Source organism: Notechis scutatus, chromosome Z (genome assembly GCF_049901735.1).
Source record: "Notechis scutatus isolate UNSWTSFEM ecotype Mainland chromosome Z, rNotScu1.2, whole genome shotgun sequence".
In the NCBI taxonomy this organism is placed as follows: Eukaryota; Metazoa; Chordata; class Lepidosauria; order Squamata; family Elapidae; genus Notechis; species Notechis scutatus.
In genome coordinates, this window is record NC_142025.1 from 135,826,726 (window position 1) to 135,846,994 (window position 20,269).

The 20,269-nt window shown below is 42.3% G+C and overlaps 1 protein-coding gene across 1 annotated transcript in view; it reads right to left on the minus strand.

Annotated features, from left to right (window-relative positions):
- Nucleotides 1-5,149: 5,149 nt before the first annotated feature.
- Nucleotides 5,150-20,269, minus strand: part of CACNG8 (calcium voltage-gated channel auxiliary subunit gamma 8) — a 28,477-nt gene continuing 13,357 nt past the window's right edge. Inside the window, exons 3-5 of the mRNA XM_026677586.2 lie at nt 18,215-18,298; nt 12,194-12,334; nt 5,150-5,793 (exon numbers count right to left, since the gene is read on the minus strand). Of these exons, the coding sequence (XP_026533371.1) occupies nt 5,150-5,793; nt 12,194-12,334; nt 18,215-18,298 (869 nt within the window). The remainder of the gene's footprint in view (nt 5,794-12,193; nt 12,335-18,214; nt 18,299-20,269) is intronic.

Genomic DNA, 20,269 nt, shown 5'->3' on the forward strand with positions numbered 1-20,269 from the left:
AGTTTTTCTTTTTCTGTCATTACTTTAAAAGCAATAACATTTATAAAAAAGCAAAGGAAGAAAATATATTAGTTCTTCCCCTCAATCATCTTATGAAAAATAAGAAAAGAGAACATTTTCTTCTTCTTCTTTCAAATATCATTGGGGTGCTATGGTAATCACACACACAATCTGATCCTCTAAAAAAAAAAAAAAGTAGATCACTTTTATGATTCCTTCATTTGGCAGGGCCTATAGAAAACTTAATTTTTTAAAATTTCTTTTTCCTGCTGCTTTTTTAAATAATGTTCATCTTTTCCTGTCAGCACTTCAGCAGTGAAACTGTTAAATTTTTAAAATGCATCGTTTTTGGCAGTCCATGGAAGTCACACAGTGCTCTAAAGTCCAGACATAAATTAATGGGAAGTAGGGACGTAAAAACTAAGAGAGTGGCTTGTAGTATGACTTGAATAATCAAAAAAGTGGTTCATCACTTCTGACCAGTTCTGGAGAACCGGTAGTGGAAATTTTGAGTAGTTTGGAGAATCAGCAAATACCACCTCTGACTGGACTGACCCCTCCTATTATTCTCTGCTTCCTGAGTTCCAGCTGATTGGCTGGGTCTTCTTTTGTTGTCCTGCACAGAAGAAAGGAGCTGGAAAGCAGGTTAGTGGGGTGGGAAGGGAATGGGATTTTGAAGTAACCTTCCCCCAGGAGTGGGGTGGGAATGGAGATTTTGCAATATCCTTCTCCTGCCATGCCCACCAAACTACGCTATGTCCACAGAACCGATAGTAAAAATTTTTTGAATCCCACCACTGTTCACCACCCTCTCTAAATAATCTAGGAAGTTCAACACTAAGAGACACATGTCAGTGTGGAGAGACACAGAGCCCAGCTCATCTGCTGGTATGATGGCTATTACCAGAAACATTTACTGATAATGACTTATTTGGAGGCAATGAGAGAGTCAACTTTGAGACACCTGAAGGTGTGAAGGAAAAATAAACTGGATAATATGTGTATGAGACAAATGCACTAATCTTGCTCTATCAACCAGCCAGATATATTCTAGACAGACTAACATTTGTTTTTTATGTCAGAACATTGCCGAGGTGTCTGTAGGTCAAAAAAACCCAACTAGGTATCCTCAACAGCTGTAATTAAAGCTATATCTGTTTTGTATGTGCACATTAAAAAAAAAACAGATTTTCAATCGTATCACTGCAGCTCCCATCTTGACATTTTTTTCACCCTACTTTGTAAACACTAGTTAAATCCATGGCTTTCTTTCACAGACCCCCCTGAATAAGTAATCTATTCTCAAGGCACAAAACGTGTGTGAGCCCTTCTACCACCCACAGTTTGGATATGCTTCTCTCTCCCTTCAATAACATCTATCCACAAAGTGTTTTCATAGGACTTTATTTGAAAGGTAGATTCCAGTAAAAATCCATGCATTTGTTTGTTGCTATTATGACAGACAGACAAGTGTTTTCGTTGTTAATGTTTCTACTGTTTTTCCCTTCAGCTATGAGTTTCTCTGTGTAGCACACTCACTGGATTTTTGCCAGTGTTTTGTTCTTGTATTTTGAACACTTTTTTAAAAAATACGAAACCCGCTTTATACAGAAAAACTTGGAACAGATGATGCTTTTCCACTGAACAGTGTTCCCTTTCTCTTTCCACATTTTAAATGTCCTTCTTTCTGAAGAGTTTTTAAAAAATGATATCATTGTCACTAAAAGAATGAAAAAAAATCTCATCCTTCTCTACATTTTCTAAGACCTGCCTCCAAACAAAGAATAATACATTTTCATTAAAACATATGAGAAAAAAATACTAGTTCTCAAAAGGCTAGAAGAAACAGTAAACAGTTTCTCACTGTTTTTCAGATTCCCATAATATTAGCTACTGAAAGAACAAAGCATGTCCCTAATGAACATCTTGGCAAACTGTGTTTCTATAACCCAAACAATAAATGGTTCAAAGGTTTAGTTACTCTTCATGACAAGTGATTGATTGATATTATGCCATCAAGTCATTTTTTATTCCAAGCAACCACACAGATAGATTTTCTCCATGATAATTTAACAGCATAACAGAATAATAGAGTTGGAAGGGACCTTGGAGGTCTTCTAGTCCAACCCCTTGCTCAAGCAGGAAACCCTACACCATTTCAGACAAATGGTTGTCCAATCTCTTCTTAGAAACCTCCAGTGTTGGAGCAGCCACAACTTCTGGAGGCAAGTTGTTCTACTGATTAATTGTTCTAACTGTATAATTTATCTCTAACCTGGTTCTTCAGGTGATTCCAACGGTGTCATGATGAGTAACTGAGTTAAATCACCTTCTCTTCTGGCCTGGAATTCTGCATGAGTGACACCCCCACCCCCAGAGTTGCAATCTTAAACTTGCTTACAAGGGGATAAGCCCCATTAGATATAGGGCTAATATAGTAAAGACAAATAGGACTTTGCTATTAATTCTGTAACCTGTGAATTCCAAAGCAAAATTCGGTGGCCAGAATGATACTAATTCACTGAACAACCAGACAGTAAACTTGCTTAGTCAGAATTCTACTGCTTCTAATTATACTTATTAACTAAGCAAGATTGCAACAGCCTTCGTGGGCTGCCTATGTAGTTTCAGCTGATTTGAATATTTGTTTAACATATTGTAGAATGTGGATCATTTGGTCTATAGTACTTCTCATTCATGGAAGGAGAAATAAGATTCTGGTGATCCATCTTTTAATTTACATTTAATTTTGGAATGTTACCAGCTTCTCTTCCAATCCATTTCCATATATATTAGATTACAGTTCTCCATTTTATTAATATCTATTTACCAAAACCTTCCCTGAGTCCGTGTTTTAGGGTCAGTATAAAAAAGTAAAAACAAACAAACAATTAAAGCCTATGCGGGTTGACCTGATTGCCAGTCAACTCACATAGGCTTTAATAGTCTTGGTATAATACTTTCAGCTTTTTGCTTTGTAGCCAAAATAAACTTTGGGTGAGAATGTCACTAAGTGGATGATGGGTTAGTGGTATATAAATTATACACTAGAGCAGTGTTTTTCAATCTTGGCAACTTTAAGATGCACAGACTTCAACTCCCAGAATTCCCCAACCAGTAGGTTTGGCTGGGGAATTCTGGGAGTTGAAGTCTATGCATCTTAAAATTGCCAAAGTTGAAAAACACTGCACTGACTTTTACGGGATCCAATGCAATGGTGTAACAAGGAGATACGAGGTTGGCAGTGAGGATTTCCAGATTCAGGGAAAGTATCCACCAGTGAAGGAAATATGAGGGTAAGGAAGATCCTGTGTTTCACTACTGACCAAAAGTTTAATTAACCAAGTCCTATGAAACATCACAATAATTTAAATAGTCTCTTCATAAATATCTCTATGCGTATATTTGTGTCTGTGCACTTATAAATTTATCATATATGTAAAAAGTCTTCCTAGGAAGCTGATTCTGGGGTCGGTAGGACTGAGCAGAGATATAAACCATCTCTGTTTCTTTGTTTAAAGTTCTTCCAGATGTAGAAAAGAAGATAACAACATTGGGAAAAATCTGTCAGCCGTTCTACTGCAGCAGCCTTCTCCAACCAGCTTTCTTCTAGATGTGATGAATCAGATCTCCCATTATGTCGTCTGACAACTAGGGAACTATGGTTGACCGTGTCTGGGGAAGGCTGCTCTGTGGGGTGGACAAGACAAACCACAGGACTAATAATTGGCAGAATGTCACTTCAATATGGACAAGGGACAATTTTATAATACAGCAAGGATTCCCTCTTCTCCAGAGGCAGCTTCATCTCAGGAAAAGCTATGGCTCGGTCTTAAGAGTTGGGCCAAAGTCAAGGATAAAAAGGAAGGTTATATATGGCAAAGCTAGTGGGTTCGAAATACTTCTGACAACCACTAGGGGGCAGTAGGCCCATTTAGATTTTCAAACCCACCCACCCTTTTTTTTTGTTTTTGTTTTTTGTACTTTTCTCCAGCACTGTTTTGGCACAAACTTTTGTCAGCCCTTAATTAAGCTGCAGTGGAAGAGAGGGTTTCCTTTTCCCGCTGGAGGAAACAAATAATCTCTTGATCTACACTGCAGCCCCAAATTTGGCACAGTATGCTGTGGAAGCCATTTGTAGGAGGCTTAGGAGTCGGGGCTGGGCCTTCGTCTACACTTGTCCCCTGGCAGGCTGTGGGTGAAGAATTTTACTTTTCTTCCCCACGACTACAGAGTAAATAATCACAGCATTGCTTTTGGGTCGTCCAGGATCAATTCTGGTTCTCCTCCACGTGCCCGCTTGAAAGGACTGTTTGAATAATTTCTTTTGATCTGGGTAATAAGAACGGGGCGATCCCTGCACCCCTTTCTTGAAAGCCCCTGGGTGAGCCTAGCCTGACCCCTTTTCATCTCTGTTCCACTAAAATTGTGATTGTGGATCCTGTGGTTGGGTGAATTACCTTTCCTTTACCAGAGGAAGTGAATTCCTGGTTAGGTAGTTGGTTGAATGGAGAGGAGGGGAAAGGAGGAGGGGAAAGGAGAGGAAAGATGGGGGAGATAAAGGAAGGGAGTGGAGAGAGAGGAAAGGAAAGGGAGGAAAGAAAGGGGGAGCAGAGAGGAAAGTGGGAAGGGAAGAAGGAGAGGAGTGGAAAAGAGAGGGGAGGGGGGGGAGGGAGGAGAGGGAGAGGAGAGGAGATGCAGGGAGGGGAGGGAGAGGAGAGGAAGAAGGGGAGGGAAGGAGGAGAGGAAGGAGGAGAGGGGAGAGGGGGGAAGAGAGGAGAGGAAGGGAGGGGAGAGAGGAGAGAGAGAAGGGGAGGGAAGAAGGAGAGGAATGGAAGACGGGGAGGGAAGAAGGAGAAGAGTGGAAAGGAGAGGAAGGAGAGGAGAGGGAGGAGAGGAGATGGAGGTAAGAGAGAGGAGTGGAAAGGAGAGGAAAGAGAGGAGGGAAGAGGGAGAGGAGTGGAAAGGGGAGGAAGGAGGGGAAGAGAGGGGATGAAGGAGCAAAGCAAAGCAAAGCAAGCAAGAAAAATGCTTACTGGATGGATTGGTTTCTTGCTTCTCAACATTCTGACTCGCCTGATGTCCTCTGAGCAGTATTTTTTCTTCCCCTTTTCCCCTTCCCAGGCCCTCTCCTCTCTTAAGTCCATCCCTACACTGGCGTGGTCTTCCTGTTGAGTGTGTTGGTGTTGGAGGAGGCATCTTTACCCAGGGTACCAGTGGCTCCTGCTACCCCAGGCCCAGTCACGGTGACTGTCACTCCAGGATCTTTGGGGAAGGTGTTGTGCAACTGTAAGAATCCGCCACCAGTTCCGGTCACCCCGGAGGTCGTTGCCCCTGTGGAGGCGGTCTCACTGGCACCGCCGTAAAGGGAACTGACGTTGGCCTTGGACGGGTCCCTAGACAGTGTGTACATAGAGATGTCGGTGGAAGGGAAGCCCTTCAGGCCGACGGGGGAGGTTTCTCGAGACTGGGAGGGCTCGGTGGAGCGGGAGCTGGAACGTGACCGGCGGCGGTATCGGAAACGGTAACTGGGTAGGCGCAAGATGGCTGAGGAGGAGGAAGAAGGATTCTTCAAGAGTTCTGTGCGGCTTTTGCAATGGGCCTCGCGGTTCTTCTCAATGTATATATTAACCGCCAGCACACCAATCATCTCAGCCAGGATGAAGGAAAGGCCACCAAAATAAAAGGACCAGCCGTAAGAATAGTGGCTCTTCTTCTCATCGTCACGTTTTGTGCCGGGATCACCAGCATTGGCCGAGATGTAGACGATTACGCCGATGATGTTACTGAGGCCTGTGGCACAGAAGAACAAGGAGAGAGGTTGGGGATGGACTGATTTAAAAAAAGAGAGAGAAAGAGGAAGAACCCTACACCAGCAGTCCTCAACTTGCAACCATTAGTTTAGCAACCATTTGAGGTTACAACAGCACTAAAAAAAATGACTTGCAAACAATCTTTGCATTTACAACTACAGGTAGTCCTTGACTCACACTAATTCATTTAATGACTTTTAAAGTTACGACGGCATTGAAAAAATTGACTTAGGATAGTAGGTTTTAGAAGGATCCCTCCCATTTTACCACCTCTTACAATACTAGGGAGTGCAGTATCAACAGTGGAGACCTTCAACTTTCCAGGCTCTATAATATCTCAAGACATAATGGACACCTAACATCAAATATATCATTAAAAAAGCACAACAAAGAGTGTTCTTCCTGCGTCAACTTAGACTGCCCAAGGAGCTGCTGATACAGTTCTATAGAGGAATTATTTTGAGTCTGTCATTTGCAGCTTTATAACTGTCTGGTTTGACACTGAAACCAAACAAGACAGACATAGACTTCAATGGACAATTAGGACTGCAGAAAAAGCAATTGCTACCAGCCTGCCTTCCATTGAGGATTCTGCACGAGCCATAAAGAGGCTGTGAAAAAATCTACGGACCCTTCACATACTGCACATAAACTGTTTCAACTTCTCTCAAGATGACGTTATAGGTCATTGAATGCCAAAATAAGTACAGACACAAGGACAGTATCCGTCCCCCCTGTGCTATTACTCTGCTAAACAACCAATTCCCGCAACAGTCAAACTACCTAGTAAGGCTGTATTACTATTATTATCCTCATCTTTCCTATTACCTATCTCCTTATGTTCTTATGACTATAACTTTGTTGCTAATATTTTATGACTTTAATTGTTTAATTTAGTATCCTAATATAATTTGTGTTGATTGCTTATTTAGTATCCTATGACTCTCAGTGTTGTATCTTATGATTTATGATGATTATATTTTATGATTATGATCATGATTTATCACTTGTTGCTTGTATGTACACTGAGAGCTTATGCACTGGAGACAAATTCCTTGAGTGTCCAAACACACTTGGCCAATAAAGAATTTAATTTCTAATTTCTATTTCTATTCTATTTCTATTCTATTTCTATTCTATTCTATATTCTGTTCTACTCTACTCTACTCTCTATTCTGTTCTGTTCTGTTCTGTTCTATTCTATTCTATTCTATATTCTGTTCTGTTCTGTTCTATTCTATATTCTGTTCTGTTCTATTCTACTCTATTCTATATTCTGTTCTACTCTACTCTTATTATTTATGACTATTTTTCACACATGACTGTTGCACATGATCAAAATTGAGCCACCTTGCAAAAGGAATGTATTTATTACAATTGCAGTGTCCCAGGTCACGTAATCCCATTTTGTGGTCTTCTAATAAGCAAAGTCAATGCAGAAGCCAGATTCACTTAACAACCAGATTACTAACTTCACAATTGCAGTACTTCACTTAACAACTGTGGCAAGAAAGGTCATAAAATGGGGCAAATCCCACTAAGAAATGTTTCATTTGTCAACAGAAATTTTGGGCTCAACTGTGGTTGTAAATTGAGGGTTCCCTGTACTGCAGCATCTCCATAGTCACATAATTGAAATTCAGGGACTTGGCATTTGGGATGTAATTATGACAGTTGCTGTGTCCCAGAGTCATGGGATTCCCATTTGTGACTTTCCCAGTTGGCTTCCAATAAGCGCAGTCAATGGGGAAAGACAGATTTGCTTAACAACCACATGATTCACTCAAAGGGATCTGCTTAACAACTGCGGCAAAAACAGGTCATAAAATTGGATGCAGCTCATTTAACAACTGCCTTGGTTAGCAATGGAAATTCTGGTCCTAATTGTGGTGATAAGTCAAATATATGATAATTCAATAGCAGAACTGTAGCTGCATAGCTTCAGATTAAAGCATCTCTGGCAATTGTTGATTTTATTTCATTTGTATTGGTGGCTGATAACTATCCCTTTAAGAGACAGGACAAAAACTTCTGAACTCTTTTCTCTCCCTCTTTGGTGGGAGGGGTATAGGTTGTTTTTTTTTAAAGTAAAAATAGGCTTGCTAATACAGTAATTTTACTTTTGTTTTTTAAAAGCTGAAAAGCACACTGGTATAATTTAGTAGTTGCCTACTAATTTGGGTAGTGCAATCTGAGAAGCTTTGAAAGCTGCAAAAAATACGACCCATGGATTGCATACCCTACCCTAGATGATAGAGAAAGACACACTCATTCTCCCCCGCCACCCTCCTCTCTCTCTCTCTCTCTCTCTCACACACACACACACAGAGTGAAATTGGCCTTTAATTCCCCTATTCAGAAAAAAAATGCTGATAGAAGAACATTCGTAGCTCAGGGTTGGACTGTGGAGTCCTTGCTACTCTCTGAGCTTTGTGGTTTTCTTGGAGACGTTTCATTACTCAACTAGGTAACGTCATCAGTGTTAGAAGGGTGTGGGGTTTGCGTCATTGACGATGTGACCTAATTGGGTAATGAAATGCCTGCAAAAAAAAAAAAAAAAGCACCAAGCTCATAGTGCACTAAGATCCCTATAGAAAATATGGCAAACATTTTTCTGCATCAGCGGTTTCTATAGGTACTTGGTAGTCCTTGACTTTAGCTCCTGGCTTCCCTTTGGATCTTGCTGATAACTGCCAGGATGCAGATTTTGATTATATGCCTGGTTGAATGGAAAGATAGAGGATTCATTTCCGTTTGGATGTATACAATGGAAGGATTAGGAAAATAAAAGGGCCCCAGAGGTCGTTTAAAGTCCTTACCTTATTTACAGGGCTGGAAAAGGAAGAGGTAGATAAATAGACAAGTATAAGAAGGATGAACGATGAATAAATATAGAGCAGGAAGATGGAGAAAACATGACATGTCTATGAGCATGACTTATGGGCCCAGCCCCTTCATACAGTAAAAAGATTGGGCTCTATAGTGCATTTATATTGTAACACTTAACTTGTACCTCTGGCTAAAGTTAGGCCTTTCATATCGAGCAGGAAAGGACAAATAGAAATGTTCCAATTGTGCTTTTTCAAAAGGCAACTGGACTTTGTTTTTCTTCTCATCCAAGAAGCTTTTTTAGTTTAGTTTACTTTATTGACATTGCACGTAGTACAATGAAATCAAACACCATCTTCAGTGCACATCATGACCATGACCATGAAAATAAACACAAGCACACATCCTTCACCCTCCACACATTGAACTGAAAACCCCAGACACCGCACCAATACTGCACTATACAGCAGAATTCAAAAGAGCTACTGCCCTGGGATAGAAGCTGTTTTTCAGCCTATTTGTCCTTGTTTTTATTATTCTGTACCGTCTGCCAGATAGTAATAGTTCAAAAACAGGGTTCCCAGAATAAGATGGATCTTTGAGAATGTTTTGAACTTTCTCAAGGCAGCGGGAGTTATAAAGCTCTTCCAAAGAGGGGAGAGGGCAACCAATGATCTTCTGGGCAATGACATTAACCCTCTGGAGTGCTTTCCTATCTGCCACTGTACAATTGGCAAACCATACAGAGGTGCAGTAAATTAAGATATTCTCTATGGTGCAGCGGTAGAAGATCACCAGCAGTTTTTCATTCAATTGTTGTTTTCTGAGAAGATAGTATAATCTCTGTTGAGCCCTTTTGACCAGGGCTGCAATGTGGGTACCCCAGGTCAGGTCCTCTTTTAGGGTAACACCCAGAAACTTCAACCTGGCCACTTGCTCCACTCGGTCTCCATTGATAAGCAAGGGCTGGGTGTCTGATCTGTTCCTTCTATAATCCACTATAAGCTCCTTGGTTTTATTGGTGTTGAGGACCAAATTATTGTCTCCACACCATGAAAGCAACCGGTCCACCTCATCTTGGTAGGCAGATTCATCCCCCTCCTGGAGATGAGTCCCACCACTGTTGTATCATCTGCAAATTTAACAATAGTATTACTAGCGTGAGAGGGAATGCAGCCATGCACATAAAGAGTATAGAGTAAGGGACTCAACACGCAACCCTGTGGTGTACCAGTGTTAAGAATAAGGGCTGAAGGGGTATGATTACCTAATCTGACTCTCTGTGAGCGGCCAGACAGGAAATCCATAATCCAAAGGCAGATTGAATAAGAAAGTCCAAGGTCCAGAAATTTAGACACTAATCCAGGGGTGGGCAAACTACGGCCCGCGGGCCACATCCGGCCCGTTGGTCTGTTCAATGCGGCCCGCCCCTGAAAAAAAATAGCTGGGCGTGGCGTATTGCCCTGCGCCGCGTGGCCCCCAAAGCTGCAAAACAGTGCGGAGCGCTCTCGGGGTAGGAAAGAAAAGAAGAACTTTGCAAAGGCCTCGGCTGGGAGTTCAAAATCACCTTCGAGTGCGACCTCTCCGAAGGTGAGTCCCCACCGATCCCCCTTTTTCAGGGGCTTCAGGCTTAAACTTTGCAAAGGCAAAGTTTGCAGGCGGGAGCGTCTTCCGGCCAAGGAGGCGGGAAGGGTTCCGCCCGGCGGGCGGGCGGGCTGCTTGGGCGGGCTGCTTGGAGCCACCTAAAGCTAGGCCGCTGCTGGTGGAGCCTTGCCCTGCCTTGGTGCCTCGTTTCCCGGCTTGGCGGTCCTGCTCGGACGGCACTTTAAAAGCCTGCTCCCAGCACCCAAGCAACTTCCCAGCAACTTGCGGCTTTCTTTTCCTCACGGGCGCTCGCGCCTGGCCCCCGAGCCGCGTGGCAGAGGGAAACCTGGAGCACCGCTGGGTCGCCTCCTCCAAGCAGCCCGCCCGCCCACCGGGCGAGAACCTTCCCGCTCCTTGGTGGGAAGACGCTCCCGCCTGCAAACTTTGCCTGTGCAAAGTTTAAGCCTGAAGCCCGAAACCCGAGCAACTTCCTAGCAACTTTCGGCTTCCTTTTAACTCGCGGGCGCTCGTGCCTGGCCCCGAGCAGCGCGGCAGAGGGAAGCCCGGCGCGGGTGGGCGGGCTGCTTGGAGGAGGCGACCGGCGGTGCTCCGGCAGCAGCAACAGGCAGTTCCGCCTGGGCTCCGCTCAGGTGTCCGGCTGGGGTTGTCAGGAGTTGCTACCGCCGGCGCAGCTCGCGTGGCTCCAGTCCCGCGTTGCCTTGGGAAGGAAAAGGCAAAACCAGGAGCCGCTGAGCCTGAGCCTCCGGTGCCGCTGCTGGTGTTGCAAAGCACCGCCGCGGCTCTTCCTTTTGCCTTTCCTTCCCGAGGCAACGCGGGACTGGAGCTGTGCGGAGCCGCGCCGGCGTGTAGCAACTCCTGACTCAGGGGGCCTCCGAGGGGAGGGGAAGGGTGGGGGGCGATTCCCAAAAAATCTTGTGCTGACCCGGCCCGTCTGTCAAATTTTAAAAGTCAATGCGGCCCTCGAGCCAAAAAGTTTGCCCACCCCTGCACTAATCTATGCAGAAGAATTGTTTAAATGCAGAACTAAAATCCACAAAAAGCATCCTCACATGGCCCGCCCCCCCCCCACCGCTGTTCTAGATGAGTCAGCAGTGTGAAGAGTGATGGCTATAATGTCTTCTTCAGAACTGAAGAAGCTTCTTGGATAAGAAGAAAAATGTCTTCAAGGAAAAACAAAGTCCAGTTGCCTTTTGAAAAAAGCACCTTTGGGACAACCATGACCTGGATGGCTGAGAATCTCCAGAGACACATGGAAAAGCATATGAAATCAAAATGGCTTCCTCCCATTCTAGACCCATTCAGATAAACCAAGCCTGAATTTCCTAAAATTGCCAATTACATTTCTGATTGCTGTTGTTACAACACAACCAGAAGGGAAAAGTGGTGATAATTGTGAAGCTGAAGAAGGATGCATGAAGTGGTATAAACAAAGCAAGTAATGGATCAGGAGAGGTGGATTACAGGATGAAGTGTTTGGTTGACAGACAGAGTTCTGCTGAACAGGCTATGGCATTAATCTCTCTAGAGATCCAGAGAGGGACCGTTTGCATCTACTTACTGTACAGGCAGTTCTCGACTTATGACCATTCATTCAAAGGGATGATGGTGTTGAAAAAAATGACTTGGAAGCAGTCCTTGCACTTAAAGACGGTTGCATTGTCCCCATGGTAACATGATCGCTATTTGGTTGCTTGGCAACCAACATGTATTTATGATGGTTGCATTATCCCATTTAATCACCATTTGCAACCTTCCCCAGCTGGCTTCCAACAAGCAAAGACAATGGAGGAAGCTAGATTCACTCAACAAAGTGAAAAAGGTAGTAAAATTAGACACAATCACTTGAGGACTCACTTAATGGCGACATCACTTAGTGACTAATGTTGCAGTCCCGATTGTGATCGTAAGTCGAGGACGACCTGTATTATCCTCACTATACAACTTACCTGCAGCAACAAACAGGATGCCAGCACCTAGAATAATGTTGCGCTTCGACTTGTAGACACGGCTGGCAGCTACGCAGAACCCACCCAGCAACAGCAAAAGAGCACTTAGGATAGGAAAGATGCTTGAGGCTCGTACCACTCCTGAGGGAGCAGGGGTGGGAAGGAAGGAAGGAAGGAAAAGAAGAATATAAAACAACACAAAATATGTCTCAGAGCAAAATTTTTATGCACGGGAAATTGGCAAACTAGAGACAATTTTGAGCTAGTCTTATTCATGATATTGGGTGATAATCTGTGCATATTCTCTAAGTTTTAGTTTTGTCAGGCTATCAATATCTACAAATACTAAAACAGAGGTGGCCCCTTATGACTTATGGACTTCAACTCCCAGAATTCCTGAGCTAGCATGGCTGGCTCAGGAATTCAGGGAGTTGAAGTCCACAAGTCATAGAAGGGCCCCACCCCTACCCTGAAGCATGGAATCTGCACAAACCCTTTGGAGCAGTCCTCATGAGCAACGCTATAAAATTTGTCTTATGGGTTATGTTAGCTAACTATGGCCTCTATAAAGTTTGTTTCATTTACATGGCAGGTCCCAAGCACAAATGGCAAAACTACGGAGTCTCTGTGAAAAGATGACAATGATCCAGGGACATCCAGTTTTATATTCTAAATCTCCAAATGCCTTTTTTAATAGTTTGGTTGTTCATAATATTGTACAGGAATCACTGGATGTTGCAAACGATGTTTATTCCTTCTTGTGCCAGAAAAACAGACAGAAATGAGTAGTAAGGAGTTTGCAACTGAACATTGATGCGAAGCCAAGCCCTCAAAGTTGGCTTGAAACTCTTTTTTGTACTGTATTTCATGGGTTGGTAAAGGCATTCTGATAGTCGGATGATGGAAATTGCTCACTTGTTTTTGATATGAAAAAGTTATTTCACTCGGGATTCATAACTCTGTTAGGATTACTCTAAATCTGGATAGGAACTGTAGTTGTGACTGCTGGGATGCAGTTTTGAGTCTTTATCACTGGGCAGAATGGTCTTCATACAGGTTAATACACTTTGTCTTTTGTAGAACTAATCTAATTTTATACAATTGCAACGTCAAATGAAACATTTACTTCAAAATAGTTAACATGCAAGTAAGCGAGCGGGCTTGCTGTTCATGAATTTCCAGTCATTCAGACCAACCAGGGACCCTTTCCCAACCTGTTCTTTACATGTAGCTGGAGATGATGAGAATTTAGTCCATTTTAATTGGATAAATTTATCCCTGATAAGAGGAAGGGCATTGGTTGGTCCTACAGTTTTCTTGGCAAGGTTCTTCAGGAGTGGTTGGCCATTGCTTCCTTCCTAGAGATGAGAGGGACTGGCTCAAGGTGACTGAGCTGGATTTGTGCCTCAGGTGGGACTAGAACTCCAGGGTTCCTTGTCCTCAACCAGGTGCTTTTAACCGCTACACCTACTCTCTCTTTCCTAAGTTTGGCCCACAATAAATATGCAAAACAGCTCCAATTGCCAGCTCCACTACTGTGGCAGAATAGGAATTGGCAACAGAGGCCATCCAGCTTATGCTAGCAAATGTTCTTGCAGCAACAGGGGTGATGGAGAGTGTTTAAATTTGGCCAAGTGGAGAACCCTCAGGGTTACATCCCCAGCCTTTTATATCCAAAAGAATCCCGTGAACTGAATTGTTGAGACTGTTACTAAATGAATTTCTCAAAACATGAGGGAGCAAAACTTAAACCAGTAGATAGTCTTAATGGAATCAAAGATCCTAATTCCTTAGGTTCAGAAAAAGCTGAGCCAAATCCGTAAATACTCTTACTTCTCTGCTTCAATCTCACTGACTGCATTTTAGAATTAATTGGATAACCCATTGAGTTATCCTTTCAGAGATATTTCCTTACTTAAACTGAGAAACAGGATGACCACAGGTAGGCAAAAAAGTGAGAGCTGGAATGATTTCTGACTTCCTGCTGGTTTCCCCATTGATCTTCCCCATTGATCTTCCTTTTGTGGGAAACTGGCAAAGAGTATTTGGAGATGATGATCACACAACTGTGGCTGACTCTGTCCACACTGCAGTAGTCACAATTTTTATGAAAAGTGTGAAGATCCTTGAAATTTTACATAGGAGTAGAGAACCAGATTTTGTACGCATTCTTTAAGTTGATGGACTTGAGGTATCTGATTCAAATATTTTTGCACTATGATGTAGCATTTGGACCAATTGAAGGTTTCAAGCAGACAGAGAGGCAGAAAAGTGTTAGCAGAATATAGATAACACAATTTTTACAGGAGTTTTCAAAGGATCCTAGGATTATAATAATGAAACACATGATAGATTCTAAACACTTTAGAAAAAATGCTTGAAGTGTTTAACAGAGGGGGGAAGCACACACAGTATTAAATCAACAGATTTTACTGTAGACAGTCAGATTGGTTTGGCAATTAAGATAGATGAAGCCTGACATATTTGGAAAATACCAGGATGGGGGAAATTATTCTTTATAGCTGTAGAAGGGTATGGAGATGGCTTTGAAAAACGGTATGCAGCAAGTATTAGGAAAATACAGATAATCCTTAACTTATAAGAGTTCATTTGGTGATTGCTCAAAGTTACAATGGCACTGAAAAAAATGACTTATGATATTTTTTTTCATGCTTATGACCATTGCAACATCCCGATGGTTATATGATGTTTATTTATATTTATGATCATTCCTGTGTCCCTAGAACATGTGATCCTCTTTTGTGACCTTCTGACAAGCAAAGTCAATGGGGAAGCCAGACTCACTTAACAACCGTGTTACTAACTTAATAACTGCAGTGATTCACTGAACAATTACGGCAAGAAAGGTTGTAAAATGGAGCAAAACTCATTTAACAAATGTTTTACTTAGCAACATAAATTTTTGGGCTCAAAGACTTCTAAGTTAAGTCTCTGCCTCATATAAGTCTCTGCCTCATAAGCTGGGGAATTTTGGGAGTTGAAGTCCGCCAGGCTTAAAGTTGCCAAGGTTGAAGATCCCTGTCTTAGAGTGATGCTCTAAAATCACAGGCTGAACCCAAAGCTTTTGGGTTCAAGAAGCCTTGTGACTTCTTCATAGCCTAAGGCATTAGATGGATTTCTTTTTTGGAGGGGTTCTTTTGGATTGGTGCTGATTCTGGCAGCTGCTTGGATTAGTTCCTGCAGTTTTTTCATGGCAAGGTTTTGGAAGTGATTTGCCATTGTCTCCTTCCTAGGTTTGGGAGGAAATGGCTGGCCCAAGACCAAACAGATAGCTTTGGGCCTAAGGTGCAGCCAGAACTCCCAGTCTCCTGATTTCTAGCATTGTGCCTTAACCACAACATCAAACATTCCATTAGGTTTACTTCTACTTCAGTTGCTGTCTGACCCACAGGCAGAGGACAGAGATCACACCCTGTGCTTGACCAAGAAGCAAATCAAAATTTGGTTGAATGAAATGGAAGAAAGGACATAAAGGAGGTGCCATTGGAGGCCCTTCCTCAGCCAACGAAAGGGCAACCACCACTCTTATTTCAGTTGTAGGTCAGTTTATGCATTCATTGCTAAATCTAGATAATTTTGTTTCCTGATGAATCTTAAAAATAAAAAAGGAATATTCACATTGATTTTATGTGTATGTATGTACTGCAAAAGCTGAAAAATGGCTGTGCTTTGATTTGTCTATTAATGTCTGGGAAAGAGGAACCCTAACCCCAGCGACCATTTGAAATTACAACAACATTGAAGTGACTTAACAATTCGCCCTCAAACTTAATGACTGTTGCAGCATCCCCATGGTCACGTAATCAAAATTTGGGTGATTGACAACCAACCCTGGAGCTGTCCAGGGTCCTGTGATCACCATTTGTGGTCTTCCCAGTTGGCTTCTGACAAAATCAGATTCATTTAGTGACCCCTTAAGATGTGCAGTGATTCACTTAACAACCATGACAGAAAAGGTTGTAAAAATGGGGACAACCCACTTAAATCTTCCTTGCTTAGCAGTGGAAATTCTGGTCCCAATTGTGGTCATAAGCCGAGGATTACCTGTAGTTACATGAAAACCTGAAATGCTCTTTAAACAGCATTTTAAATGCAGCTTTGTAACAACAATGTGTATAAACAAGATTCACTAGCAAGTAGGATAATATTGATTATATTACATGAATAGTGTATTCTTCACCCTGCATAAATAGTGAATAAAAGTGACATTTCTGCTAAGAGAAGCTCAACTTCTGGTGATTTGTTGAATAAAGGCACACACTTTTCTTGGCAACTTTTCAGAAAAGACTTGATGCAGGCACTTTCTGCAAAGCTTTTTAACTTCCTTGTCTAGCCTGTAGCTCTGCAATTCCCCAATGAACACACATTGGAGTATTAACTAGCTTTGATCTTGCTTAGCTTCTGAATCAAGATAAAGCCAGCAGAATACTGATTACTAATTTGTAAAGTATAAATTTATTTACCCAAGCCTGCCTAGACATTAAATTTAGGATTAGAAATCAGGCCCTAAGATCCATCATTAGTGAAATTCTGATGAGCAAATTTATCCCTCCCCCCCCCCCACAAATACATATATATCAGAATTTTTTTCTACTGTATGATTTAACAATCACAGATGTTGAATTCTTTTCCAAAAAGGATCTAACAAGCTCCTTACGCATTTTGGAGAAAAAAACCCACCAAAACAGAAAGTGTGTTTTAAAGAAAACTTCCCAGTTGTGATATAACTATACATAAGCAGGTCTCTGATATACCCAACCAGATGTTTCTTATAACTGATGCTTGTTTTGATTGTGTTCGGCAGATGTATGCTGAGGTTTTGGATATGGAGGTGTAATTTTAGAATGTGTAAAAATTGCCTTTTATTGTTATATGGCTTCTTTATAGATATAGATGGAAAACGATAACTTTTGTCCCGCATCTGGCAATATCCAAGGTCTTGGGTTTTTTTGCATCTGGAATTTAGCTCTTAGATCAGTGGCCTAAAATAATTATTCTTTTGCAGTTGACTATATAAGCATATTATCTCTTGCTGACCTCACCATGGGTTAACTTCCTCTGCAGATATTGGCGTCCTTTGCTTTTTGACTAGGAGGTAAAACTTTAATATTGGAAGACTGCAGGAAAGGGAGAGAAACCAAGAAGGGAGCAATATGGATCTTCCCCTTTTCCTCTGGCATACAGAAAGCAACTAAATGGCCATACTTGTAATTTGGCTGGAGCCTTACTCTGAAGCATAAGTCACATAATGAAGATGCCAGCCCTGCTTTTGCTATTCGGGGGTGGGGGGTGGGGGTAGGATGGCCACGCGGGTGGAAGGTGGGTGGTGGTAGCAGAAGGAGGCTCATGAGAAGTCGTACTAGACTACTCAGAAGTTTGAAAGAGCTGCATCTATGTTGCTATGGTTTCTTTATGCTTTGCCAGGCATTTTTAGCCTCAGAAGAGGAGCCTTCTCTGCAATATGACAGTCTGCAAAGACATCTACGCTCCATCACCACTAAAACAAAGATTGTATTCTTTTACAGGAAAGGAAACCAATACATCTATAAGGCTCGGTAGCCCTATGGTGGTCCCTGCGGACTTTACTCCGCTAGTCGTTACGTTGCTACAGGGGGTGGTGTTCATCTCCAATTCAAGGCCACTGAGCCAGCATTTTACCAAGACATTTCCACAGACATGTGACCAGCATGGTGCAATGGAGCTCTGTTAGCTTCCCACAAAACTGGTATCTATTTTTCACATTTACCTGCTTTCAAATTACTAGGCTGGCGGGAGCTGGAGCAAGGATGGGAACTCACCCCATCATGTGGCGCTAGGGTCTCGAACCTGGGCTGCTGGCTTCCCAGCTGAAAAGTCCAGCATCTAAACTGCTGAGCCCATCCCACTGTCCCTTCCCTATGGTAGGATGCCGTAGCATTCCATACGTTCCAAAGAACAAGGGTGGCGGAGCATTGCCGAGGCCAAGATACAAGAATGAATAAGCCACCAATTTATACATACGTAGGAGGTATTCTGCACTGTCGTGATCATAGTCTGTGTCCTCTGGAAAATGGTTGATTTTCACACACACTCCTCGCTTCAATCCTGCAAACAGGAAGAGACAAATTACCAGCTGTTTGGGGATTAGAGCACAGCGTTAGTTGGCATCATGCTGGAATTAACCCCATGCTGGATTGCCAATGATGCTCCTTTCCTTCTCATCCCCAATCTTACAAGGGCATTTATCAGTGTGTCGGGAACAACATGCCCCATATTGGGAGGCACCGAGTTACAGAAGATCATTAGTTTACCAAGCTGATGTTGGATCTGTATCTCATGCCAGGCCTCCACTATTAAATGCTATCCCACCCACTCAATTCTACCTTGCAATGTCTGACTGTGACACCGGGAACAATTGTTTCTTTTTTGATGAGCTTTTCAGTCAGCTATATCAATGTTTCTCAGCCTCATCGATTTTAAGATGCATGGATTTCAGTTCCCAGAATCCCACCAGCCAGCTGGCAAGGGAATTCTGGGGATTTGAAGTCCACACGTCTTAAAATTGCTGGGTTGAGAAACACATGCTACATCATCAGTGGATAGAATAAGATTTATATAGCGAGTACACACGTGCTACCAATTTTGCATCCATAACCTTTAAGCGTTACTGAGCCCACTCACAAGGAAGACTTAAAGGTTCCAGATGATTAGCTCTGGTGACTTTAAGGTGGGGTTAGAAAAGTGCATGTAGGATTGGAGCTAGTAACAGATGCTTAGCTGAATTTCGGAGAGACAATGAGATAGAGTTTCTATAGGTTAGATGGCTATGACAGCAGTGTCACTGAGCACTCTATGCCCCAAATACCTTCCTGCTCTTTTCACGAGAAAGGATGGAACTGCAGTTCCATTTAGTGTTTTCGAGAAAAAAAGAAGAAGAAATAACCACAACCCCATACTTGAGTATTTTATCTAATCAATCCCTGAAATTGAATTGATCACTTTCTGTGTATTGTCTTCCTCCTCAACTGAAGCCCAACCAGCATGTTAAATTCAAAGCTGCAACTAGCATAACTTATCGTACTGTATCTAATTTGCTTCTTTTAAAGGCCTTGCTTGTTAATGGTTTATGTACCCCTTTTAAGCTAAAAGCCAGCAAAATTTCTTTTAAAACAAATGTAAAACCAACATTGTAAAACCCTAGTAAAACCCTAGTAAAGGAACTGTAGAATACTGAAAATAATTTAACAAGCCAGGTTAAATAATTTAATTTAATAATTTAATAATTTAATTGGGAAAACATTGAAATGCCATCTTTAGAGATTTCATCATCTGTAGGAGAAGAGGAAGCAGGAAGAAGCTATCTTGTGCCTATCAGATGTATAGAATGTCAATACCTATTAGTCCAGCTAGAGCAAGGGCCTTCAAACTTGGCAAGTTTAAAACTTGTGGACTTCAACTCCGAGAATTCCTGAGCTAACATGACTGGAGTAGAAATTTAAAGTGGTCAAGTTTGAAGACCCCTGAGCTAGGGTGACCAGAGGCAAAGGATTATGGACATGGGAGTCCAAAACATCTGGACGATAAAAATTATATCCCTTTGTGATGTGCATAAATCCTCTCCTACTTGAGGGCATCCAAATGTGCTGGACTTCAATTCCTATCATTCTGTTGTCATAAGCTATGTCAACTAGAAGATTATAGGAGTGAAAAACAACACTTGGAGGGTATAGATAGTCCTTGACTTATAGACTGACTGCTTAATGACTATTCCCCGAGCTACATCTGCAGAGCTACTTATACCCCATTTTCAAACTTAGACAGCTGCACACATGCATAGACACACCATGATCATGTGATTGTATCTTGGACACTTGGCAATAGGTTCCCCTTTACTGCTGTTTGCAGTTCCCAGGGTCACGTGGCCATGATTTGTGATGTTGTTTGCCAGTTTAAGCATTTATTTCCAGTTTCTGGCAAAAAAAAAAGCCCATTGGAGAAAATGATTTCATTTAAGGATTGTGTCATTTGCTTAACAACCACTGCAAAAAATGTCCCCCCCACCCCCCAAAAAATCAG